General features: G+C 35.5%; 4 protein-coding genes and 1 pseudogene across 8 annotated transcripts in view; 3 read left to right on the top strand and 2 right to left on the bottom strand.

The window, feature by feature from the left end:
- LOC143906326 (gamma-aminobutyric acid receptor subunit alpha-1) overlaps positions 1–25,566 on the top strand; it is a 123,103-nt gene that overhangs the window by 82,596 nt on the left and 14,941 nt on the right. The window contains exon 1 of one of the 3 annotated variants that reach the window (XM_077422360.1): positions 24,016–24,145. The exons of the other annotated variants lie outside the window; for them this stretch is intronic. The gene's annotated coding sequence lies outside the window, so the exon portion shown is untranslated. Of the gene's footprint in view, positions 1–24,015; positions 24,146–25,566 lie in introns of those variants that run through there. 3 annotated transcript variants of the gene reach the window in all.
- Positions 638–5,366, bottom strand: LOC143906336 (heat shock factor 2-binding protein). Its single transcript, XM_077422385.1, has 6 exons — positions 5,070–5,366; positions 2,554–2,737; positions 2,221–2,339; positions 1,895–1,999; positions 1,146–1,411; positions 638–968 (listed from the first exon to the last, which is right to left on the bottom strand). Exons 1-6 carry the CDS (start codon positions 5,364–5,366, stop codon positions 653–655), a joined length of 1,287 nt encoding a protein of 428 aa, XP_077278511.1. The 3' UTR covers positions 638–652.
- On the top strand, positions 5,335–8,578 carry LOC143906335 (delta(14)-sterol reductase TM7SF2-like; annotated as a pseudogene). The gene is made up of 9 exons (XR_013259481.1): positions 5,335–5,528; positions 5,983–6,140; positions 6,258–6,486; positions 6,568–6,827; positions 6,935–7,286; positions 7,364–7,652; positions 7,750–8,012; positions 8,076–8,200; positions 8,281–8,578. The product of XR_013259481.1 is annotated as a delta(14)-sterol reductase TM7SF2-like (transcript).
- Positions 12,670–17,500, top strand: LOC143906319 (delta(14)-sterol reductase TM7SF2-like). 2 transcript variants are annotated; one of them, XM_077422335.1, is made up of 9 exons: positions 12,670–12,810; positions 13,280–13,437; positions 13,555–13,783; positions 13,865–14,124; positions 14,232–14,583; positions 14,661–14,959; positions 15,058–15,311; positions 15,380–15,504; positions 15,585–17,500. In XM_077422335.1, the coding sequence occupies exons 2-9, from the start codon at positions 13,288–13,290 to the stop codon at positions 15,866–15,868; spliced, it is 1,953 nt and encodes a 650-aa protein (XP_077278461.1). In that variant the 5' UTR covers positions 12,670–12,810; positions 13,280–13,287; the 3' UTR covers positions 15,869–17,500. The 2 variants fall into 2 exon arrangements, with proteins under 2 accessions (XP_077278461.1, XP_077278460.1); XM_077422334.1 differs by having other exon boundaries at positions 12,688–12,850.
- On the bottom strand, positions 17,414–24,072 carry Lcch3 (Ligand-gated chloride channel homolog 3). Its single transcript, XM_077422361.1, has 9 exons — positions 23,933–24,072; positions 22,067–22,173; positions 21,334–21,401; positions 20,503–20,648; positions 20,178–20,335; positions 19,558–19,842; positions 19,102–19,332; positions 18,762–19,018; positions 17,414–18,517 (listed from the first exon to the last, which is right to left on the bottom strand). The coding sequence occupies exons 1-9, from the start codon at positions 23,995–23,997 to the stop codon at positions 18,365–18,367; spliced, it is 1,470 nt and encodes a 489-aa protein (XP_077278487.1). The 5' UTR covers positions 23,998–24,072; the 3' UTR covers positions 17,414–18,364.

Here is a 25,566-nt window from a genome sequence, read left to right as displayed (position 1 = left end):
TATTGTTACGGGGCTAGTTACGTAACTCATATAATATCAGACACTTTTACCGTATAGTACCGTTATAGTGTTGGTTATAGTTACTGTATGTTGCATCCTGTATGTACAATCGCTTTCATTTCGTTCCTGCTCTTTGCAGATCGATATCGTCGACAACCCTCGCGGTAGCTACGAACATATGTTCCAAGGATAGTCTGCAGTCTGGCGATAGTCTATTATTGTAATAATAGGGAAGGCAACGCGCTCTTACAAAAGTCCAGCGTTTCAGTTCGATGCATAACATAACGTAATTTGTGTATTATTTATAAAAGCAAAAATTCAAATCGAGCAAAATTTTAACGAGTTGATGCATCGAACGTATAATTCAAGATTTAGTAATAAAAATATTCATATATCATTGTGATCTATTTAATTAGTAATATATTTTACATTAATATATTTTAAATGTGCAATTAATAAAACGTTTCTTAAAATACAAAAAAATTGCTTTCAGACAGTTAATTATCTGTTTGTTAAAACTTTAAAATTATTTTTAATAGTAATCCGAAACTCATTATCTTTGCGAAGAAATGTATACATATTAAACATTTTATTATTTATATATACTTTTATAATCCCATAAGACATGACAAACGCGTTGAGTTTTTAATAATCACTTCGTAATTTTTTGACTGTGTCGCAAATGTTTGATGACTTGTTCTGCCGCACCGCTTATGTCGCTCCGTTTCGCGGACATCATCGTCTCGATTCGTTCGATCGGAATTATCGTAGTCAAATCGTGAACGTATTTCGGTTCCTCGAGATCGTAAGTGACGGATTGTAGAACGCGAAGGCAGAGCAGTTGCATCTCTTCCGAAGACGCCTCATCACCCAAACAATGACTCAGCGCGTCTCCTACTCGCGACTCGAGCAGGTATTGCAAGCCGGTCTTGTTCATGCTCACGTTGTACAGGATCATTAATATTAATCTGTAATTGCGACCGCACTTAAGATATCATCAAAAAGTTTCGTGTTTTTTTTTCTCCAATAAAATGAAATATTAGACCACCATATATATAGACATTGGGAAAGAGATAAGATAGCTATAGAACAGATTAAAATAACTTTTAAAGATACGTCACACAAGATAACTCTTTAAAACGTGCCTTTTCAAAGATACCGTCCCGGGAGCAGACGGTAATTCGGGCGTCAGTTTAATTAGCTTTTGCACGAATTCCGTACCGCTGGAATTTGTAATTAAAAACTCACGACCTTCCGGGCTCGCGGATATATTGGTGACGACGCCGAGTAATCCCATTACAAATTGGTACTCAACGTTGCTCGTAGGAGGGAATGCGCTTCTATAAGTATTAACGAACGCGTCGAATGTACCGTTAACTATTGACAAGAACTCTCCTATTTTATTCTGAAACTATGGAAACGGGACTACATTTATACCACCGTTACATTTAAAGAGAAGTCACATTACATTTTGAAAACTTATTTAATTATACATTTAATTACTTCTATATATATCTTTATAATATAGAAAGGCTTGCAATATTACACTGTTAAATTCGTAATGTCAAATTATACTCAATTGAAGTTATTTTTAGCCGTTCCTATATAAGTCGCCATTACTCTTACTCGATTGTTCTTAATTTAACTAAAATGAAGTTGAAATAATATTTTTGTGATATTTTTAAAACAATAAATTTCGACGAACATGGTAGTTAAAAATAACAAAATGTTAATTTAACTCAAGGTGTTGATTTAAATTTTATCCTTTAATATTTAACGGTGTATATATTTTGGATTCTATATCTTTTTTTATCCTCTCTAACTTTTATTACGCATTTCGAATGCAGGAAAATTTGAACTACAATATTTTACTTAATATTATTAACTTACTTACGTTCGATAACCAAGCGTCGACTATTTGCGGAAATCTAGAAGCACGCCACGTCAAGTTACCTAATACCGCACCAAGGCTTGTGCAATAAGTACTCTGACTTAATATCTGCACGAAGATATAAGCAAATTAACAAATGGCACTTTCAAGAAAGTAATGAAAATGCTCCATTTGGTATTTACGAAATAATAAACAGGCAAAAAATACTCGGTATTTACAACGGAATACACAAGCGCAAGGAAACATGAAAACAAAATAACGAATGTTGCTAGTAATAAAGATAATCCAGACGTAAAATATCAACCGATATTGAGATATTAAAATTTTACTTGATCCTTCAAACGTTCTATCTCCTCAAACGCATCTTCTTTCTGTTTCGTTAGATACTCGATCTGAACACGCAGTTGTTCGCATTTTGATTCCAACGCTACAAATTCTTTTGCATTATCTATAATAAATAAATTCGATATTCAATTTCAGTCACGCACCAAGATGTAACCGAGATTTCGTATAATGAGTTACAAGATGAAGTATCGCATCTCTAATAACAGATACCGTAATGCGCTATAGCATTTTTCAATATGTTTACTTCAGTATTTTACATTCCCGCGCGACATTACGTAACATTAAATCGAAAATCTCTTTTCCGCAAAGAGTGCAACCTTTTGACGCGCTAACGGACGACGTTGAGAATTTATCGTAGAGCGTGTGTGAATTCTTTTCTCCGTTTGTCTCCTCCCTGCGAGATACAGCTTTGAGATCGTCAGTCGCAAAAATCTGCGGGATATCGTCTATGAATTCGTGCGCGTTACGCTCGCCGGAGCATAAAATTGTCTCCAAGGAATTCTGAAAGAATTCCGAAGTTCGCAAATGAAAATTATACACACGATAAGCACCATACGATAACCCATGCGAAAAAATACGCACTGACGAGTTTACGTTCATTTTCCAAATTCAATTCGTCCATGTGCGCGCTTTCGCGTTACCGAGGAAGAACAACAACGTGCTTGCAATCGTTGTACGTAAATATTTTTCAGATTACCCGCGGGATTTCGTTTGTTGTATATAGCAAACGCGTTTGTAACGTCACGATTTTTATTTTTGATGTCTCTGTAACCTAGTTAATTTTGCGATTACAATTGTACACGTTTTATTTTGTTTCTGCATATGATGTGCTACAATAAGAACTTCGAAGTATGAAATTGTAAGTTAACGATTTGCATATAAATATTGAAATTTACGAAAATTATAATTGACAACATACGCCACTTGGAAAGCAATCTCTTCATTCAAAGCAATGAATTAGTTCTCAGAGTCCTTTTCTTCGTAATATAAGGGGTATATTTCCACAAAAAATTACATTTGACTTTTATATCTGGAAAAATTATAATCTCCAGCAGTGCGCTTTGACTTCAATTTCATCTGGTTAACTTTTCAAGGCAGATTGTAGATTGTACATACATACAATTATACGTGCGCAATCTCGTAAAAAAAAGCACGAATTATGTTATTTCAAGATATACTCTGAATATATAATACGAGGTATGTAATACGATATGTTTCTGAAAAAATAGCATTTAAAATAAGAAAATTAATTTATTTCTAGTCTTCGTTAATGCCGCTTGTAATAAGCGCACTATATAGACGATCTGTAATTCGTATCAGAATTCAGAATACAATTTCATTTATAATTTTATTCGCCATGCAATATAAAAAGTATTTAAAGAATAAAAATACACGAAAATGTATAACATTTATATTAAAATATATATACTAATATATATACGCGGCGTATAAGATTATAAAAATAATTTTATTCTAAAATATCTGACGTGAATCGAATTGTAAATGAAATCTAAAGTGGCTTTTACGTGTCATTATTATCACAGAACTTCTATCATGATAAATATATCTTAATAATAATTCCAACAGCATACCAAATATGTCACAGACAGATTTTGTAAAGTGTCTACATTTTTTTAGCAGCCAGCCGAAATATGTAACAGAATCTATAATCTATATATTCTATATAATAATTAAAGATAAATGACTAAAGACGAGCAAAAATAGGGATGTTGTTGATTTAAAAAGTCTATTATTATCAATAATGTATTAATTATGTCGAACGTTTCGACTATACTTATTTGTTAAGTCTTCCTCAGCAACATAATTAAATATCAAAGGTTAATAAAGTCATGATTATAAATTTTAGTAAAAAGAAACAGGCTAAGAATTTAGCGAGATGTCAAGATGTATAAAATGAAATAATAACCGGTTAAAGATCGCAAACAAACAACAACATAGGTATATTTATCGGTAAATGGCAAAGGTCGCCCATTGTTAAGTGTGTAATAAAATATAATATAAAAGCTGATCAATAAAAAGATTAAAAAATTTACAAAATTTTTTTAATCAAACAAAAACTTACATCAATATTCAGCGTTTGAAAACGCGCATTTAGTAATTCACAGTTTCAATCAAACTGGTAATAGTTAATAATAGTTAAAAGAATTGTCAAAAAAAGTAAGCATCCGAATATTTATCTCTGAATTAACCACAAGTATTTATTAGAGACAGGAGTTAACGCGGCAAATATATTATAGTCATGCCTATTTTTAACTCGGAAACGGACGCCTGATTTCTTTTGCATAAATGCACACGTCATAAGGTCACGTGGAGTGATTTTTCTACACTTTAATTTAAAAAGTTGTTATTTATAATTGCATATTGCATATTTTTCATTGTTCTATAATTTATTAATATTTGAGGACAATATGTGTATAGAAACATTTTCTGAAAGAAGTAAGGAGAAACTAAAAGAAATATTTAAAAAACTAAAAAAAAACATTAAACGCGTATTTGTGATGTGAGCTTAATTTTTTGGATTATGTGGTGTAAAATTTACCCCAGGCGCTCGTTCCTGGGTTCATCACAGTCGGATTGAAACTGTGAATTGCTGATCTTGCAGAGTAATTAACATTAATTATTTTTAAAGATACATGGATCGTTATATATTTATGTGGATCTAGAGATTAAAAAACGCGAAATATAAAATCTTTCCAAGTTATAATACATCTCTCCGAGTGAGATAAACAGAGTTTAATTCAAAGCCAGTCGTAGCTATAGAATTATGCGCACGCCGTGCAAGAGAGGCCATGCTGAATCATTTGCGACATACCACACTGCGGTGCCGGCGCGGCGGTGCGGCTTCCGTTCTCCGTGATAAGATACGGGCAAGGGGCGCACGGGCCCCAGCGTGCCCCGTACCGGACGCGCGCGAATAAACGCGACGCGAGTTGCGAACGCGCCGTGCTGACGTAAACGGCGTGGTGGCGTGGGTCGATTTCCCGCGTGGGCTAAATCGGACGGGTTGCGGAACGCGCGACGCGCGTGTCTGCGTGCCTGCGTGCCTGCGTGCCTGCGCGCCTGCCCCGCGCGCTCGCGCCTCGCGCCTCGCGCGTCCCTCCCCCATCATTGCTACGACCTACGATGCTCCAGAGCGGTATCAGGCGTAACCTCGCGACTCGTGGAAGTTTTATTATTTTTCGCGGCGTCGCGGCGGATATCTCCGGAGTGGAACCGACCGTTGGAGCACGAGTAAGTAGAGCGTTTGCGAAGCCACGACGTCGCGATCCCGGTGAGACCGAGTTCCGATCCGTAGGACCCGCCGAAAGCGCGGGCGAACACTTTCCCGCGATTCGCCTCCGATGCCGCGACCGTTTACGTTTACGTTTAGCCTTCGTAACGGGCGGTTACGAAACTTACGCGGCACCCCGCGCTTTTCGACCGTTATACCGAATTCCTGCTCCGTTATCCGTGCAGGCTCCTGTGTACGCGTACGGAGCAATAAGTGATCGTTTTCGAGCTGCAATTGCGTTAAATCTGGATTATATAAGCCCAGTAGATCTAATTATCTTGCTTTCCTAGATTATCCTATGCGTTATGTGATATATGTGATATATGTATTTACATATATATATGTATTTACATATATGCATATATACATGTATATTCATCTAAATAAGCTGATTAGTTAATTAATAATTTTTAATTAAGTTTTAAGTTTAATTTTTGGGATATGCTCCATATAGGTCTCCCAATGAAGTTTACCGAGGGTGAAGAAGTCCTTGCCAAGTATCCGAATACTTCGGAATATTATAAGGGAAGAATTCTCAACGTCAGAGGCGATCGATATAAGATACAATTTGAAACAGGCATGGAGCACACAGTTAGAGAAAATGACATAAAGGTAAGTTGTTAACGATTGGTAAGGGAACATTGTTGAAAATTATATATTAAGGAATATATAGGATGAATTGGAAGCTAAGGTCTCATCTTATATACCAGTCTTTTTTTGTCTTCTAAGGCTGAGAGAGCAGGAAGAAGTACCATCAGAACAAGCAGGAGAACAACAAAGAGTCCCTCAAGATATTCCCCCAGCAGGAAGTCACCGAGCAGGCGATCGCCAGGAAGACAGTCGGCCAGATCGCCTAGGAGATCGCCAGGGAGATCGCCAACGCTTTCGTCTAGGAAATTGCCTGTTCGTAGCACGCGTCTCGCTAAGATATCTCTATCTCGCATAGATGTCGAAAGCGGTAAGTGTATTCTGCATTTGATATTTGTTGCGCGTATTGATATTATGATATTCATATGCAAAATTCTTCTCGTTTGTATAGATAAAACCAGCAATCATAAAGGAAGCGACTTAAAGGCACTGCAGGAAAGTCCGACTGAATCGTTGCCTCTGCAACAACGCTTGAAGAGGGAAATTATAACGGTAACGCGCAGACCGACACTTCTGAAGACTGAGCAGGAATATAAATCAATTATATCAAGAAGCATGGATAGAGCCGTCTCGCTTCCAGTGGAGAGAAAAAATTATGTACAAGATTATCCTCCGGGAGACAAAGAAAGAGGATATTCAATGCAAAGAGATGTACGTTTTGATAATGTATTATTAACATATAACAAAATATTATTTTCTGATAATTTTTTCTTGTTTTCTAACAAAACTGTGATGGGTTATGTCGATGATTGTTTCAGGATTTGACGAAACCCTTGCACGAGGGCGATAAATGGGAATCAGTGGTGAAACGTGAAAAGGAGATAAATAGAGTCGACAAGCCGCAAGAATGGGGCGGATGGATCGGGACATCTTTCCTCGTATTTATATTACCGATGTCTGTAATCTTACCACAACTCTTGTGCTTGAAAGGACAGTGCAAATCTGCACTTGTAAAACCTGCTGTCAACTTGGAATCTTACTTAAATTTATATACCTTGTTGTCTTACATTGCATTTTTGACATTATTGGCTTGTATTTCGATTGTACCGATTGGGAAAACCGTTGACGGACAGCAGAGCAAAATCGGGAGACTCCAATATCGCATAAATGGTACATGCTTGTGTAATTTTTAATTACGTATTATTATTATTATTATTACTTTAATATTTTCTTACAAATTTTTTCAGGTTTTTTGAGCGTTATAGTAACGCTAATGATAATTGGTCTATGCCTATACATGAATATACCGATTAGCGATTACATCTTGAATAATATCATGCAGTTGTCAATTAGTGGCTGGATTGTGGGAACATGGCATTGTATATCAAGGCAGGAAAAGCTTCAGTGGCCAATCTGAATATATATGCATCAACCAACAGCAAGATATATAATTTTTGGCAGGGCAGGGAAATTAATCCGCGAATTGGCGCTTTGGACATTAAGCTATTGTTGATACGAGCTTCTCTCATTGGCACGGTAATTATTACTTTTATTTTTATTTTTATCGCAAGCAGATTATACAATATGAAGTAACAATTAAAAATTGAATGTAATTATATTCACTATTTTGCAGTTGATCGTGAACATAGCCGTCGCAATTAAAGCTGCTGGCGATATAAAGAATCTAAGTATTGAGAAACTTGATATAACTGCATTGTTAGCTGTCTTGTTGCAGCTATTTTATATCATACATGGCTTAATATACGAAGCTACTATCTTTACGACCTTCACAATAATGTATGAGGGAACCGGATACATGACATGTGTTAGTCACCTGTTGTATCCATTTTTGACGACTCTCACCACAAGATTAGATTTATATTATATCAGAAGTAAGTTCAATTAACATACATAATACCAACACAATATTTTGATAATTCCTATTTTGTATTCTCTCAGGATGAAACTTAACTACTTCGCTGGCATATCTATTTTGAGCTTTGTAGTGGGATATGCTTTATACAGAGCTAGTAACTTGCGGAAAGATGAGTTTAGGAAGAATCCAGTTTCGCCGACAATACCTTGTAAGTGTAAGGGCAAGCAATAACTATTCCTTTTTTACTCTCTTCTGATTAAAACTAACGTTCATCCTTGAAATTTACAGATTTGGAAACTATCCCGACATTACGTGGAAAGAAATTGATGGTGTCAGGTTTATGGGGCTATGTGAGACATCCCAATTATTTGGGCGACATTATAATGCAGTGGTCTATCGCGAGTATTAGCTTGGCAAACGACATTCTAAAGTCTAACCGTACTTCACGGCGATCTGCTGCACGTTAGTGCTCGCTTACAGAGCCGTGAGAGACAAGACAATAACGTTGTCAGGCGCGCTACGGGATACGCATGGGAGCAATACTGTTTCGCGAGTGAAGTACATGATCTTGAAACGTATATTTTAAGGCAATGGAATACAGCATGGTATTTTTTTAACTGCCCAATTCTATATCAGAGTTTTATATCACAGAAGGTAAGCTCATTACATTTTATAGGATCTCTAACCGTGTATTTTACGATATTTTTAATGAATGTGATGAATGTAGTATTATAGTACACAATGTAGAATCGGATAAGAGGCCAAAAATATTTTTGATAATATTGAAGATTCACATAAAGATCTATATATATATATTTATATATTTAAGTAATGACCTATGTTCTCCATATATGTGATGATAAGTGGACCAAGACGATATACATGTTGTGATAAGAGAGAAAACTTGTGTATTTGTAGGATAAGTATATACATAATACACACTATATAATCGATAGTATATTTGTATAGATATGTGCCTTTAAAAATATCGATCCATACAACTTGAAAATACAAATTAAGAAGTAATAAATTTTATACTTTATATATTAGACAACATAAGGTACATTTTATTATATAAATTTTATCATAGAAATTAGTAGTCTTCTTAAAAGGGACATGATTTTTTTGAATAAAGTATCTTCTCGTCCTATTTTTCTCGTGTTTATCATTATAATTCTAATATAACTGTTTTTACATGGGTGTATAGCCATATTTTTGAGGACTATGAAGTCTCAATTTCTATATTCTATATATCTTAACCATAGATATATTGTAAGTTTGTTACTACGGATTACTAATAGAATTTTATAATGAAAATATAATAAATGATACCATTATCTATTATGGGATTATTGCTTTTCTAAATTAAATTAACAAAGTTGCTATTATTAAAGCCACAAGTCAATGAGAATAAAATATTACCTGTGTAACTTAAACCTGTTAAACATGATTAAAGATTTGAACTTATTGGTTCATTATATAAACTAATGTATTATATTTGTACAATTATTTTTTATTAAACTCTCGTATATATACATGACATCTAATTATTATAAAAACAATCTCCTGAAATTGGAAATTCCCCCGTTCAAAATATGTCCATTCGATCCATTCGTCTGTAACGTAATTGTCACAAACGGAAGTTTAGACATTCTACCTGTAAAGCCATTACGTGTCTTATCCACTCGTTTAATAGAGTTATCCTCTATTTTACATTGTGTGTCTGTGTGTTTGGTGTGGGTGTTTTGTCTAACATATACTATTTACTCCCAAACTAAGATTTAATCAAAATTGCACGTGCGACTTACTGTAAAAAATAAGCAATTTTCCGTATATCTAAATCTATTGCGTTAGACAGTGTTTATTGCCCGGACTATTATATACGTATTTATTCACTATTTTTATAGCCATATTATTCTTAAAATTATTTTAGACTGTCGTTTAAGCCCAATGTACTGTCCCCTCTATATGACATTTTTCAAATACTTTATTTTTAGAAATATCTTAGTTTCTACGTGTGATATCTGAATAAAATTCCTGCCCTGCAAGTGTATGACTGAAATGACACGAGTGGAAATAATTATTATAATACATTAGAGAAAGAATATGGTTGATTGCCATCCGTTATATATATTTGTCCATCTATTTCTTTCAAATAATTTATTATCGTTTATAATAATATTTTTTTTCGATTTCCATCAGTCGATTAATTTATTTAGAACTTATAACTTTCTGTAATTTCGTATTTTTTTACAATCGTTCTTACGTAATTCCTATTTTGGTGAAATTGTTGGCCATAGAACCATTTTGCCCATAAAAGCGAAGCCGGCATCATAAGGCGACCATATACAAATATTGAAATAACATTATTCGATTTTTATATCTTTATAAGACTTTTTCGTCACATCAGGACAAAATTAAAAACAGAGTAGAAGTGTATTTTATAGATAATGCATTTCCGTTAAATATTCATTACGGATATTTTTTTAATATATACAGGAACCATATCTTTTTTATTACCCAAAAAAAAACATTTTATTTCGAAATAAAATGATTTAATTACGTTTGTCATCACGGGCCAAGTTTCCGAGCTTTTTGTTTCTCGAGATTGCTTGGCAAAATTTTGTCGTCCTAATATCTACTTTTGACCCTTCTCTACGAAACATGGCAAAGCTGTCATCTTTATTAGGAACCTATTGTCGTTCGTCCATATTGCTTAATCGCTCATTCAATTGTTATGAATCTCCATCCATATGCTTTCCCCCTCATCCATATTACTTACGCTAATATTTATATACTTTCTAATTAACGAAAATTTTCATAAACGTGTTGGCACACACGAGTCCCTCCTCCGTTTCTACTTTTAATCAATAAGGTGTCGGTGGCAGTACTTTTCGTTCAGTACTTTCAACAAATCACCTGCTGGTATTCGGTGGAGACCTTTATTTCTCGAACAATATGCACATCCTTCGATGATCATGCTAGAAAATTTAAAGGATCCCTCCCGACACGATTGTTGGTCCTTTTTAAGGCGCACACCTACCGATGAAATTCATTTTTATATCCGTCGCCGCTCAGAGAGTAGCAAGATTCCAATACCCGGCGTAAACAGCATTAAGCTGACTGGGAAGATGATCCGCGAGTAACTTGTCTATAACGTTTCGTCCTTGATCTTCGGCATCGATACACTATCGTTAGCTCCTCTACTTATAGCGTGTCCACCTTACAGATCCGATTGCAGTTTTCGGTTTAAGTAGATTTAAATTAGGTAAACTTTAGAGAAGAGAGTGTGATTAAAAAAGTAAAGAGTACTCCGTATAATAAATTCTTTTCATTTTTGCAGTCTCCAAAAGTGTCTTACAAAATATAACACGCAAAAACTTGGGTGAGAATGTTTGAGAACATTTCTCAGTATTTTCAGTGCAGTTGCTTGTGTCTAAAAGGCCTTCGCATACCTTTGGCTTTGCGGTCTCGGCCTCTGTACCTGGAGACCGCTGCTTCGTCCGTGCGTTTGTAAGCGGCGGTCCTGGAAATACGAGCTGGCCGGAAACTTGGCCGGGATCGGACCTTCCGGCTCCCAGTGTCGATAAGCGCTACCTCAAACCTGACGCTAGTTCTAAATGCTCGGAAGAGGTGCATTCTGGAGTCTTGATATCTCTATGATATCCGCTCCGTCAAGCCGGGGTATGCGAGCTGATTGTGGCTTCCTGCAAAGAAATGATTAATCGACCAGAAAACTAAATAATTCTTGGGATCATCAAGCCGCTATTCGGCTCCCCGGTTACCTTTTTAGGAGAAGATAGTATTTTTTTCTCTCGGTCCTCTTTCTTTTTTCGTCTTCTTTTTCGTTTCGCTCTGGCGCCCCAAACGTGTATTGACCGCCGCGTCTTCCAGCAGAGCCGCAACACTAAAACAAGCACATCACCTGTAGTATGTCGAATGCTTTCCGTACTGATCCGTGGCAAGTGAGCTCTAAGCAACAACCACACGTCGATATTGTTGTCCAGTGTCAGTAACGGGTTTGGATACCTTAAAGGAGAGAAAGAGGTAAATAAATTAGATATACCCATCCTATGTTACATTTGCCTATAAATCAACGAGAAAGAATGTTTTCTTAGCGACATGTGTTAGAAAAAAATCTAACATTATTACTAAAAAGGAGAGAAGTAAAACTTACTAACTGTGTCTAATTTAACGGATCTGATTTTAATCAATTTAAAGAATTATAACAGTTTTTTTTTTAAAGACATATACCGAGAGCTAACTCTCGAGCTGGGGGCTTGTGATTGATCTCGAAACTGACCCCTGAGCAATCACATTAGTATACTGCAGGTACGTCTGAAAAACGAAATACCATGTTCCTTCTTTTCCTCTGACCTGAAACTTAGCGAGAGCCTTTGGTAATGCCCGTCGCCATCTTCTCCTTTCGATCGTTGGTCTCAGTAGCCGATTTATCGTAAATTTGCGGCATTCCGCCTCCTCGAAACCCCCCGAACGGGAGTTTCCTTCCAGTACATTACTCCTTCGGACCTGTGTAACAATCTGAGCATTTCAAACAATTTATACTTCAGAATAAGACACTGCGCATCCACGGGAATGTTACACCTGGTATTCTTCCATCATGTGCGTGCCTGCGTGCCTGCGCGCCTGCCCCGCGCGCTCGCGCCTCGCGCCTCGCGCGTCCCTCCCCCATCATTGCTACGACCTACGATGCTCCAGAGCGGTATCAGGCGTAACCTCGCGACTCGTGGAAGTTTTATTATTTTTCGCGGCGTCGCGGCGGATATCTCCGGAGTGGAACCGACCGTTGGAGCACGAGTAAGTAGAGCGTTTGCGAAGCCACGACGTCGCGATCCCGGTGAGACCGAGTTCCGATCCGTAGGACCCGCCGAAAGCGCGGGCGAACACTTTCCCGCGATTCGCCTCCGATGCCGCGACCGTATACGTTTACGTTTAGCCTTCGTAACGGGCGGTTACGAAACTTACGCGGCACCCCGCGCTTTCCGCACCGAATTCCTGCTCCGTTATCCGTGCAGGCTCCTGTGTACGCGTACGGAGCAATAAGTGATCGTTTTCGAGCTGCAATTGCGTTAAATCTGGATTATATAAGCCCAGTAGATCTAATTATCTTGCTTTCCTAGATTATCCTATGCGTTATGTGATATATGTGATATATGTATTTACATATATGCATATATACATGTATATTCATCTAAATAAGCTGATTAGTTAATTAATAATTTTTAATTAAGTTTTAAGTTTAATTTTTGGGATATGCTCCATATAGGTCTCCCAATGAAGTTTACCGAGGGTGAAGAAGTCCTTGCCAAGTATCCGAATACTTCGGAATATTATAAGGGAAGAATTCTCAACGTCAGAGGCGATCGATATAAGATACAATTTGAAACAGGCATGGAGCACACAGTTAGAGAAAATGACATAAAGGTAAGTTGTTAACGATTGGTAAGGGAACATTGTTGAAAATTATATATTAAGGAATATATAGGATGAATTGGAAGCTAAGGTCTCATCTTATATACCAGTCTTTTTTTGTCTTCTAAGGCTGAGAGAGCAGGAAGAAGTACCATCAGAACAAGCAGGAGAACAACAAAGAGTCCCTCAAGATATTCCCCCAGCAGGAAGTCACCGAGCAGGCGATCGCCAGGAAGACAGTCGGCCAGATCGCCTAGGAGATCGCCAGGGAGATCGCCAACGCTTTCGTCTAGGAAATTGCCTGTTCGTAGCACGCGTCTCGCTAAGATATCTCTATCTCGCATAGATGTCGAAAGCGGTAAGTGTATTCTGCATTTGATATTTGTTGCGCGTATTGATATTATGATATTCATATGCAAAATTCTTCTCGTTTGTATAGATAAAACCAGCAATCATAAAGGAAGCGACTTAAAGGCACTGCAGGAAAGTCCGACTGAATCGTTGCCTCTGCAACAACGCTTGAAGAGGGAAATTATAACGGTAACGCGCAGACCGACACTTCTGAAGACTGAGCAGGAATATAAATCAATTATATCAAGAAGCATGGATAGAGCCGTCTCGCTTCCAGTGGAGAGAAAAAATTATGTACAAGATTATCCTCCGGGAGACAAAGAAAGAGGATATTCAATGCAAAGAGATGTACGTTTTGATAATGTATTATTAACATATAACAAAATATTATTTTCTGATAATTTTTTCTTGTTTTCTAACAAAACTGTGATGGGTTATGTCGATGATTGTTTCAGGATTTGACGAAACCCTTGCACGAGGGCGATAAATGGGAATCAGTGGTGAAACGTGAAAAGGAGATAAATAGAGTCGACAAGCCGCAAGAATGGGGCGGATGGATCGGGACATCTTTCCTCGTATTTATATTACCGATGTCTGTAATCTTACCACAACTCTTGTGCTTGAAAGGACAGTGCAAATCTGCACTTGTAAAACCTGCTGTCAACTTGGAATCTTACTTAAATTTATATACCTTGTTGTCTTACATTGCATTTTTGACATTATTGGCTTGTATTTCGATTGTACCGATTGGGAAAACCGTTGACGGACAGCAGAGCAAAATCGGGAGACTCCAATATCGCATAAATGGTACATGCTTGTGTAATTTTTAATTACGTATTATTATTATTATTATTACTTTAATATTTTCTTACAAATTTTTTCAGGTTTTTTGAGCGTTATAGTAACGCTAATGATAATTGGTCTATGCCTATACATGAATATACCGATTAGCGATTACATCTTGAATAATATCATGCAGTTGTCAATTAGTGGCTGGATTGTGGGAACATTTTTAGCTATGGCATTGTATATCAAGGCAGGAAAAGCTTCAGTGGCCAATCTGAATATATATGCATCAACCAACAGCAAGATATATAATTTTTGGCAGGGCAGGGAAATTAATCCGCGAATTGGCGCTTTGGACATTAAGCTATTGTTGATACGAGCTTCTCTCATTGGCACGGTAATTATTACTTTTTATTTTTATTTTTATCGCAAGCAGATTATACAATATGAAGTAACAATTAAAAATTGAATGTAATTATATTCACTATTTTGCAGTTGATCGTGAACATAGCCGTCGCAATTAAAGCTGCTGGCGATATAAAGAATCTAAGTATTGAGAAACTTGATATAACTGCATTGTTAGCTGTCTTGTTGCAGCTATTTTATATCATACATGGCTTAATATACGAAGCTACTATCTTTACGACCTTCACAATAATGTATGAGGGAACCGGATACATGACATGTGTTAGTCACCTGTTGTATCCATTTTTGACGACTCTCACCACAAGATTTATATTATATCAGAAGTAAGTTCAATTAACATACATAAATACCAACACAATATTTTGATAATTCCTATTTTGTATTCTCTCAGGATGAAACTTAACTACTTCGCTGGCATATCTATTTTGAGCTTTGTAGTGGGATATGCTTTATACAGAGCTAGTAACTTGCGGAAAGATGAGTTTAGGAAGAATCCAGTTTCGCCGACAATACCTTGTAAGTGTAAGGGCAAGCAATAACTATTCCTTTTTTACTCTCTTCTGATTAAAACTAACGTTCATCCTTGAAATTTACAGATTTGGAAACTATCCCGACATTACGTGGAAAGAAATTGATGGTGTCAGGTTTATGGGGCTATGTGAGACATCCCAATTATTTGGGCGACATTATAATGCAGTGGTCTATCGCGAGTATTAGCTTGGCAAACGACATTCTACCGTACTTCACGGCGATCTGCTGCACGTTAGTGCTCGCTTACAGAGCCGTGAGAGACAATAAACGTTGTCAGGCGCGCTACGGATACGCATGGGAGCAATACTGTTCGCGAGTGAAGTACATGATCTTGAAACGTATATTTTAAGGCAATGGAATACATAGCATGGTATTTTTGAATGCCCAATTCTATATCAGAGTTTTATCACAGAAGGTAATGCTCATTACATTTTATAGGATCTCTAACCGTGTATTTTAAGATATTTTTATGAATAGTGATATATTAGTATTATAAAGTACACAAATGTAGAATCGGATAAGAGCCAAAAATATTTTGATAATATTGAGAGATTTCACATTAAAGATCTATATATATATATTATATATTTAAGTTTATGACATATGAATCTCCATATATGTGATGAGAAGTGGACAAGACGATATTACATGTTTTGATAAAGAGAGAAAAAACTTGTGTATTTGTAGGATAAGTATATACAATATACACACATATATATATAGATAGTATATTTGTTATAAGATATGTGCCTGTAAAAATATCGAGCATTACAAACTTGAAAATACAAATTAAGAAGTTAAGAAATTTTATACTTTTATATATTAGACATACATAAGTGTACAATTTTATTATATAATTATCATAGAAATTAGTAGTCTTCTTAAAAGACATGATTTTTTTGAATAAAGTATATTCTCGTCTATTTTCTCGTGTTTATCTTATAATTCTAATATAACTGTTTTTAACATGGGTGTATAGCCATATTTTTGAGGACTATGAAGTCTAATAGTCTATATTCTATATATCTATAACCATATATATATTGTATTTTTGGACTAAGGATCTATAATAGAATTTATAATAGAAATAATATAAAGGACGCATTATATATTATGGGATTATTGCTTTTCTAAATTAAATTAACAAGTTGCTATTATGAAAGCCACAAGTAAAATGAAGAATGAAAAATATTACACTGTGTAACTTAAACATGTTAAACAGGATTAAAGTGTTGAATGGATTGTTAATTATATAAAAATATGTAGTATATTTGTACACTTATTTTTTATTAAACTGCTCGTATATATACATGTACATCTAATTATTATAAAAACAATCTCATTAAATTGGATCGTTAAAAATATGTCCATTCGATCCATTCGTCTGTAACGTAATTGTCAAACGGAAGTTTAGACATTCTTACACTGTAAATCATTACGTGTCTTAGCCAATCGTTAATAGAGATTATCCTCTATTTTACATGTGTGTGTATGTGTGTGTGTGTGTGTGTTTTGTCTAACAGATACTATTTACTCCTAAAAATAAAGATTTATCAAAATTGCACGTGCGACTTACTGTAAAATAATGAAAGCAATTTTCCGTATATCTATAAATCTATTCGCGTTAGACACGTGTTTAATTGCCCGGACTATTATACGTATTTATTCACTATTTTTATAGCCATATTTATTTCTTAAAATTATATTTAGAAACTGTCGTTAAGCCACAAATGTACTGTCTCTATATGACATTTTTCAAATACTTTATTTTTTAAGAAAAATATCTTAGTTTATACGTGATGATATCTGATAAAATTCATGCCTGCAAATTGTATGACTGAAAATGACACGATTGTGGAAATAATTATTATAATACAGTATAGAAAGAATTATGTTGATTGCCAATCCGTTATATATATTGTCAATCTATTTCTTCAAATAATTTATTATCGTTGATAATAATATTTTTTCGATTCCATCAGTCGATTAATTTATTTGAACTTATAACTTGATCTGTTAATTTCGTATTTTTTACATCGATCTTACTTAATTCTATTTTGTGAAATTGTGGGCCAGAGAACCATTTTGCATAAAAGCGAGCCGGCGATCATGAAGGCGAACCAATATACAAATATTGAAATAACATATATTCGATTTTATATCATTTTATAAGACTTTATCGTCACAGACAAAATTAACAGAGTAGAAGTGTATTTTAGATATGCATTTCGTTAAATTATTCATTAAGTGATATTTTTTTAATATATAAAGAAAAATAGCTTTTTAATACACCAAAAAAAAACATTTTATTTCGAAAATAAAATGATTTATCTAAACGTTTGTCATCACGGGCGCAAATGTTCCGACGCATTTTGTTTCTCGAGATTGCTGCAAAATTTTGTCGTCCGAATATCTACTTATTGACCTTTCTCATACGAACATGGCAAAGCTGTCATGCTTTATTAGGAACATATTGTCGTTCGTCCATATTGCTTATCGCTCATTCATATTGTTTTATCTCTCATCCATATTGCTTATCGCTCATCCATATTACTTATCGCTAATATTTATATACTTTCTAATTAACGAAAATTTTCATAAACGCTGTTGGCACACACGAGTCCTCCGCCGTTCTACTTTTATCAATAAGTGTTTCGTGGCAGTACTTTCGATTCAGTACTTTCATCACCTGCTGGTATTCGGTGGACCTTTATTTCTCTGAAAAATATTGCACATCCTTCGATGATCATGCTAGAAAACTTGAAAGGATCCTCCCGAAACGATTGGTCCTTTTTAGGCGCACACGAGGCCGAGTGGAATTCAGTTTTTAATATTCGTTCGCCGCTCAGAAGAAGTAGAAGATCCAATACCCGGCGTTAAACAGCATGAAGCTGACTGGGAAGATGATCCGCGAGTACTTGTCTATCACGTTTACGTCCTTGATCTTCGGCATCGATACACGTAATACGGTAGCTCCTCTACGTAGAGCGTGTAACACCTACAAGATCCGATTGCAGTTTTCGAGTTAAGTAGATTTAAATTAAATTTAAACTTTAGAGAAAGAGAAGTGTGATTAAAAAAGTTAAAGGAATAACTCCGGTATATAAATTCTTTTCATTTTTGCAGTCCTCCAAAAGTGTCTTTCACAAAAATATAAAACGCAAAAACGTGGTGAGAATGTTTGAGACATTTCTCAAGTATTTTCAGTGCAGTTGCTTTTGTCGAGAAAGGCCTTCGCATACCTTTGGCTTGTGCGGTCTTGGGCCTCTGTACCTGAGACCGCTGCTTCGTCCGTGCGTGTTGTAAGCGGCGGTCCTGGAAATACGAAAGCTCGGCGGAAACTTGGCCGGGTCGTGATCCCTTCCGGCTCCCAGTGTCGATGAAGCGCTAACTAAACCTGACCTATTTCTAATGCTCGGAAGAGGTGACATTCTGAGGTCTTGAAGCTCTATGATATCCGCGTCCGTGCAGCCGGGGTAAGGCGAGCTGATTTTGCTTCCTGAAAAGAAATGAATTAATCGAACAAGAAAAATATAATAAATCTTGGGAGATCATCAAGCCGATATTCGGCTCCCCGGTTACCTGTTTTAGAAGATAGTATTTTTTTCTCATCGGTCTCTTTCTTTTTCGTCTTCTTTTTCGCTCTGGCGCCCCAATACGTGTAATTGACCGCCGCGTATTCCAGCAGAGCCGCGAACACGAAAACAAAGCACATCACCAGGTAGATGTCGATGGCTTTCACGTAACTGATCCGTGGCAGTGAGCTTCTAACACCCGTCGATATTGTTGTCATTGTCAGTACGGTTGTGATGCCTGAAAGGAGAGAAGAGAGTAATAAATTATATATACACATCCTATGTTACATTTGCCTATAAATTCAACGAGAAAAGAATTTTTCTTAGCGACAATTTGTTAGAAAAAAATCGAAATTTATTACTAAAAAGGAAGAGAAGTAAAAACTTACTAGTTCTAATTTAACGGAAATCTGATTTTAATCAATTTAAAGGAATTATAACAGTTTTTTTTAAAGACATATACCGAGAGCTACTCTCGCGCTGGTGGCTTCGTGATTGATCCAGAAACTGACCCAGCTGAGCATCACAATTAGTATACTTGGCAGGTACGTCTGAAAAACGAAATATCCGATGTTCCTCTGAAGCTTGAAACTTAGCGAGAGCCTTTGGTAAATGCCCGTCGCCAGCTTCTCTTTTCGATCGTTGGTCTCGTAGCCGATTATCGTAAATTGCGGCAATTCCGCCTCCTCGACCCCACGAACGGGAGTTTCCTTCCAGTACATTACTACGTCGGACACTGTGTATCCATCTGAGCATTTCAAACAATTTATAATTCAGAATAATCTACTGTTTGTTAGAACACTTTTTGCTTTCTTCATTTCTTAATCCTTAGTCAAATAATTGATTTTTACATATATCTTAGACGATTATTACAGCTAATAAGTGTAATTTTTGCAAACAAAATATTTAATTTAAAAATACAGGAAACATTTTTAAAAAAACTGACTGAGAATATTACTTTTTAATAATATATAAAAAAGGTGTCGTGGTTTTTTATCTTTTTATGTAAAGCGATAATTTATGAGAAGAGAATGATAGATGCGTTCGAAATGATCGATTGTAGACGCATATCCCAATACGTACAGCTTTCGATTTCGACCGTGCAATTCTGCGAGTCGAGGGGGTAGTAATGCAGGTCCATCATGCAGGCCAGGGTCGTTGTGAATCTCATGCCGTATGTGATCGAGCCGTCACCAGATAATCTAACGAGTTTATTGCGCTCGGTGACATCGTGCAGAAAGCTGCAATAAATTCGGTAAAACGATACGTTACCGAACAGAGCTGAGGAGATAAAGGAATAAAAAACGTCGTTAAATGAAATCTTCGAGAATAAAATAATTATACGAATGTGTTCAGCAAGGGCCTTTTACGAAGCGTTACAATAACATTTACTCGTCGTCGCGATTACCTATTTTTATCGTTGGCAAAAAACGTGTCTGGGACCCAAATCTTTTCCGTAAAGTCGCCGCTTAACGTCAGTATCTCGTCCTCGTGCGAGAAGGCGAGTCTCTCGTCCTTCCAATATTGATTTAAGTACATCGTTATCGTGTAATCCTGAGATGCAAATAATGATTAACGTCACTAAGAGAACTTGTGTGTTGTTGTAATTAAATTAAATAAATTATATAAAACATACGTATATATATAATCCGTTCCGTTGTTTTCAAGAAGAAAGGAGAAGATAAAAAGAATATCGCTCAAAAATATATTTCAACAGAATGACGCGATTATGAGTAAAGAAAAAAAAAGAAACTTTGTTGGATGGATATGTTGAACGCAGCTTATCCGAGAGCCTTGGGGATACGAATCGATTTACGAATCGCGACGAGGATGTTATGAATGTCGGTGAGAGAACGAATTTTGTATTCTGACTTATGTGTAATATTCCAATACAAACGTCTCCAATGCAACGTAAGCATCGATTTACATATGTGTCACGAGATTAGATGGTAGAGTAAATGGTAATATAAATCAAAGAAGCAATATATAAAGTATTAAAAGTATTTTTTTTTTTTAATTTGATGAAATTTATTTTGTGTGTGTAGGATTAAATAATTAAATTTATACAAAAAATATTAAAATTAATATAAAAATATATTAAACATTAAAATTACATTTATATTAACTATTAGATAAATTTTTATATTAAGCTAATAGACAAGTGGATTAAAAATTATTGCCGTACTACAAATATTCTTTATATTTGTATAAATATTTTTTAAATTTTATTTATACTCACCATATTGACTTCTGAGATCGCGTCAAAACTTGCGATGGTAAGATCCATCCCGACTGGTAATGGATTGCCTTTAAATAATAATCTGTTATTAATTTTTTAGATGCATTACGTAATTCAAAAAGATAATTTTAAGCTGTTTGCGATATGTATGCGAAAGACTTAGGGAAAGAAATATAGTCTTCGTCTAATCCATTGATAATATCGGCAAATTACTTCCCCTCGTTGCACGTTCGATTAAAAGTGCTGATTGCGGTCATGCCTCGTTGAATGACGTGGAAAATCTTATTAAAAGCTTTCCATATCGCCCTGCCTTCGAGCTCTATTCTAAAATTTAACTCTATAAAATACGGCTCGAAACCCAAATATAAGCGAGAGCTCCATTTGTAAAGTCTATTTCAATATGTGGATTAAAAATATTTTCCTTAGTGTTATATTTTTAAGTTGCGTATTTTCTCATTAAGATTTTTATACATAGAAATATATTATTAGTAATATATGTATATATAGTTTATTAATATATATTATATTATATATAATTATATATATTATAAAATATATTATAATTATGTTAATAATTATATTATTAATTCTATATATAACTTATTTGATTCAATGTGTGAACGCGCGAAATAATTTTTGTCAAAATTAAATAATGCACATATCGCTGTGAGCTTGTAAAAAATTTTTTAGGATAATTTTTAGCAAAACGTGCGAAGATCGACCCGAAGCTTACCGCCAAAGTTCGGCCTTAATCGGATATCGTAGCCTTCGAGTATCCTCGAAATTGTCTGCGTAACGTTCTCCAGTCTATCGGACATCCCGGTGCTCTCCAAAGAAGCCCTGTGAAGTGCGAAATTCCCAAAACTGTCGATAGAGCTTAAAGCTGTTGAAATATCTTTACTAGCAAGAACGTTGTTAAATCTATCGAATGAATATTGAAACGACTATGGGATAGCTTTGAGAATTTAATGTTACATATCATATACAATATTATTAATAATATTAACACATTATAATAAGTATATATGAATATTTGCAAGATTTACTGTTCCATTAGTCCCAATTTTTTTTAACAAAAAAACTAGAAAACAGCTTTGGTAGGCTCTTATAAATAGAATTTAATATTACACACCTTTTAATATTAATTCAATATTAACGTATTATAAATTATAATAATTATATATGAATATTGGTAAGATTTACTGTGTTCCATTATTAAATCAATTTTTTAAACAAAAATTTTGCCTTTTGAAGTACGCCCCGAACATTCATATCTTCGACGTTCATTTTTATCAAACATGGCCTATAACGAATAAAATCCAAAACGTATGTTTCTTCCTGATACATAAAAATGAATCATTTATCCAAGGTTTGTCCAATATTTTTACATGTAATAGCAAGTTATATTTTTACATAAAAAGCAAATAAATGTTGCGTGTGTAGATGTATGTGTGACGTGATGTTCAACGGCACAACAAAGATATGCACACAATCGAGGTATAAAATATCGAGATTAATACGTATAAATACCGAAGAAAACCGTGAATAGAATTAAAAGAAATAATGGAACGCATCGGGAAATTACTTCCGTTAACCAATTCGGGCACCGTCGATCTGGTCTGGTCCCTAGCGATCATTGTGCTCGCTATCATAATATTCTTCATTTTGAGAAAAAATTAGCGAGCTGCGGGAAGATTGCTTCAATTTTGTATGCGGCGTTGTTCGAAAAAAATTATCAGGTTTATCTTCTGCCCGGGAAATGGAGCTTTATTGTCTCTCCTTGTGTACAGTGGGCTGATTGGAGCTTTAATTGCACGAACGATCGCTCATGTTGCACGTCGACCTTAATTCAGGTATTTAATTATTTTCTTTTGTGCACAGCTGTACTTGTTCTGTCGAGATTTATCTTCTATATATAATTGCATATATATACATATATATATATATATATATATATATATATATACATATATTGATTTTTTTAAATACATTTAGCATTAATTGAGAATTGTGACATTATTATTAAGATATTAAACAAAAATTGCAATTTTAAGTTTTACAATCGCGCCATAAATTATTGTATTGAAGAGTCATAGGAACAGTTTGAAGTTCATTGAACGAACAAATCGAAAGTCTACTTTTCTTTAGTGAAATATCCATAAAGACTTCAGCTGTGCCAAACTGATTAAATCAGAACTATTCAATAATTGGGTATAGAGCTTTTAGTTGCAATTTTATTAAAATACTTATACAAACTTTAATTATATAAACATCTGAGAGAGAAAAAATTACATTTTTTTACATAATAATATATATTTTTAAAATTAATTTTATTATATATGTCCATCAATATAAAAATTTTATGTTTAACATCTCATTCGCATTTGTAATGTATATCATTATTTATAGCAGCGTTTATAAAGAAGCTTCTCTCATTATCTCCATCGGACTATGTGTCTGCGGATACATGATCAAAATCGCACCCCTTGCGAGTGCGTGTCACGTGTGCGTTACAATTGGAACGTAGAAAAGTACAAAACCTTATTATCCCCCTTCTGATTGTTCAGGATAGGGCGAGGATTTGAATGACGATGCTCACCAGATGACACGATGACACAGCTGCACGAGGAGGAGGACGATCAGCGGCAGCCCGCGCAGCAGCATCCTGCCAATCGTCTTCGTTATCCGGCCGGGATTGCGTCAGTGAACGACGAGCGCGATGGAGAACGTCATCTCGCGGTATCCTCGCATCCCCTCGGCATCCCCGTAACCGGCTCGCTGCCGCCACCGCCGCCGTTCTACAATCACAGACGTAGGGAAGAGCCCGTCGACCCTTTTCGCACGCCTGCTCGTCGCTACCCTTGACCCTAAATACAGCTTCCACGTGTACTTCCATACGCAATGTATTCCACGCAAACACGCATTCACGGAATTATCCCGCATGAAGGACAAGTATCACGGTAACGTCTACCGCATCCGCAATAAGTCATCTACTCTAAGGGAGAGAGGGGGGGTTAATCCAGCGGAAACAGACGGAGAAAGTTCCATGGAAGACTTAACCTTATACCATATAATCCTACGCATTTCGTTCCCGGGATGTACAGGAAATAAACTTAATTAAATTTCGTTAAAGAAGAATTTCGTTCCAATTAAAAACAAAATTTATGAGTTTAACTTGATTTCTATTTTGCCAACGTTTATATACAAGATAAAAACGGGCGGTTGCTTCTAAACGTTGCGCTAACTTGCATTTTGTCATTGTTATAACGAGTTACATGATATATTATCATTCTAAAAAAAAAGTAATAAAAGTTATTGCTTTTTACGCTAAATAATTTGTTGTTATCGCTAATTTTATCGCCCAATGCCGTCAATCGAGAGAGCGAAAAAGTTATGAGGCTCTTCCATTTGTGTTCCGAGGCAATCAATGCTGTTTTTCTTTCTGAAATTTCCGAGTGTGGAAAATCAAATGATTTAAAAACTAGATGTAACTCCGTATTATCATGTACGATTGACCCAGACTGGAGAGTGAAGCATAACGAAATGTGGACAGGCGCGTTATACATACAATACAGTAAAATAGGAACAAAATAAAATTATGCATAACACGCCCTATATACCGCCTGTGTTCCTGTGTTCCAACCTCGCACTTTACTCACTTCCTATTTAAAGATTGCGCACGTACGAAGCCGCACAGACGTGACACTCGCGTAAAACAATAAAAAGAGCGCGTAAAATATATTTCGGTTAGAAATCAGAAAAAATCAGAAAAATTACTTTTAACGAGGCAATTCCGCGGGGCAATCAAGACGAGGAACATCTTGTTAGTCACGAAACTCTATACTCCGTAAATAATGACGGTATACGACTTTTTTCCTTCTTTAGGTTGGCTTTATTAATGCTGAAGTTTTAGGTTGACGACAGGAAATATTTCATGCACGCGACACCCTAGGCAAGTAAAAAAATTGAAAAAATTACCGATATATTGCACAAAATATTATTTTCCTCGCCGTTACTTTATTAGTTAATATAATTTATTTTATAAAATTATATTATATATAAAAATCAAACACAATACTGTTACAAATAATAGAATCGTAAATAATATTAAATCGCGAATCAGTAGAAACAAAAGCACATGATATATAGTAGGATTTATATCTATTTTCTAGTAAACAAACTGTCCGTAATATGCCAGCAGATTGGCAGGAAATTCGATTAGAAATTGCTGGC

The sequence above is a fragment of the Temnothorax americanus genome, unplaced genomic scaffold, assembly GCF_048541705.1.
Source record: "Temnothorax americanus isolate GAGA-0224 unplaced genomic scaffold, ASM4854170v1 Scaffold7, whole genome shotgun sequence".
NCBI lineage: Eukaryota > Metazoa > Arthropoda > Insecta > Hymenoptera > Formicidae > Temnothorax > Temnothorax americanus.
This window is presented reverse-complemented; position numbering and strand designations above follow the sequence as displayed.

Excerpts from the sequence above, each read along its gene's own strand:
- LOC143906336 (XM_077422385.1), bottom strand. The coding sequence starts at position 5,366 with ATGATGGGGGAGGGACGCGCGAGGCGCGAGGCGCGAGCGCGCGGGGCA. Across the intron at positions 2,738-5,069 it reads CGCGCCGGCACCGCAGTGTG|AATTCCTTGGAGACAATTTT; the intron begins GTATGTCGCAAA and ends GAATTCTTTCAG. Across the intron at positions 969-1,145 it reads GGGACGGTATCTTTGAAAAG|ATTAATATTAATGATCCTGT; the intron begins GCACGTTTTAAA and ends TCGCAATTACAG.
- LOC143906319 (XM_077422334.1), top strand. The coding sequence starts at position 12,703 with ATGCTCCAGAGCGGTATCAGGCGTAACCTCGCGACTCGTGGAAGTTTT. Across the intron at positions 13,784-13,864 it reads TCGCATAGATGTCGAAAGCG|ATAAAACCAGCAATCATAAA; the intron begins GTAAGTGTATTC and ends TCGTTTGTATAG. Across the intron at positions 14,584-14,660 it reads ACTCCAATATCGCATAAATG|GTTTTTTGAGCGTTATAGTA; the intron begins GTACATGCTTGT and ends AAATTTTTTCAG.
- Lcch3 (XM_077422361.1), bottom strand. The coding sequence starts at position 23,997 with ATGCTGCTGCGCGGGCTGCCGCTGATCGTCCTCCTCCTCGTGCAGCTG. Across the intron at positions 21,402-22,066 it reads ATTAAGGCCGAACTTTGGCG|GCAATCCATTACCAGTCGGG; the intron begins GTAAGCTTCGGG and ends TATTATTTAAAG. Across the intron at positions 20,649-21,333 it reads CGATCTCAGAAGTCAATATG|GATTACACGATAACGATGTA; the intron begins GTGAGTATAAAT and ends TTTGCATCTCAG.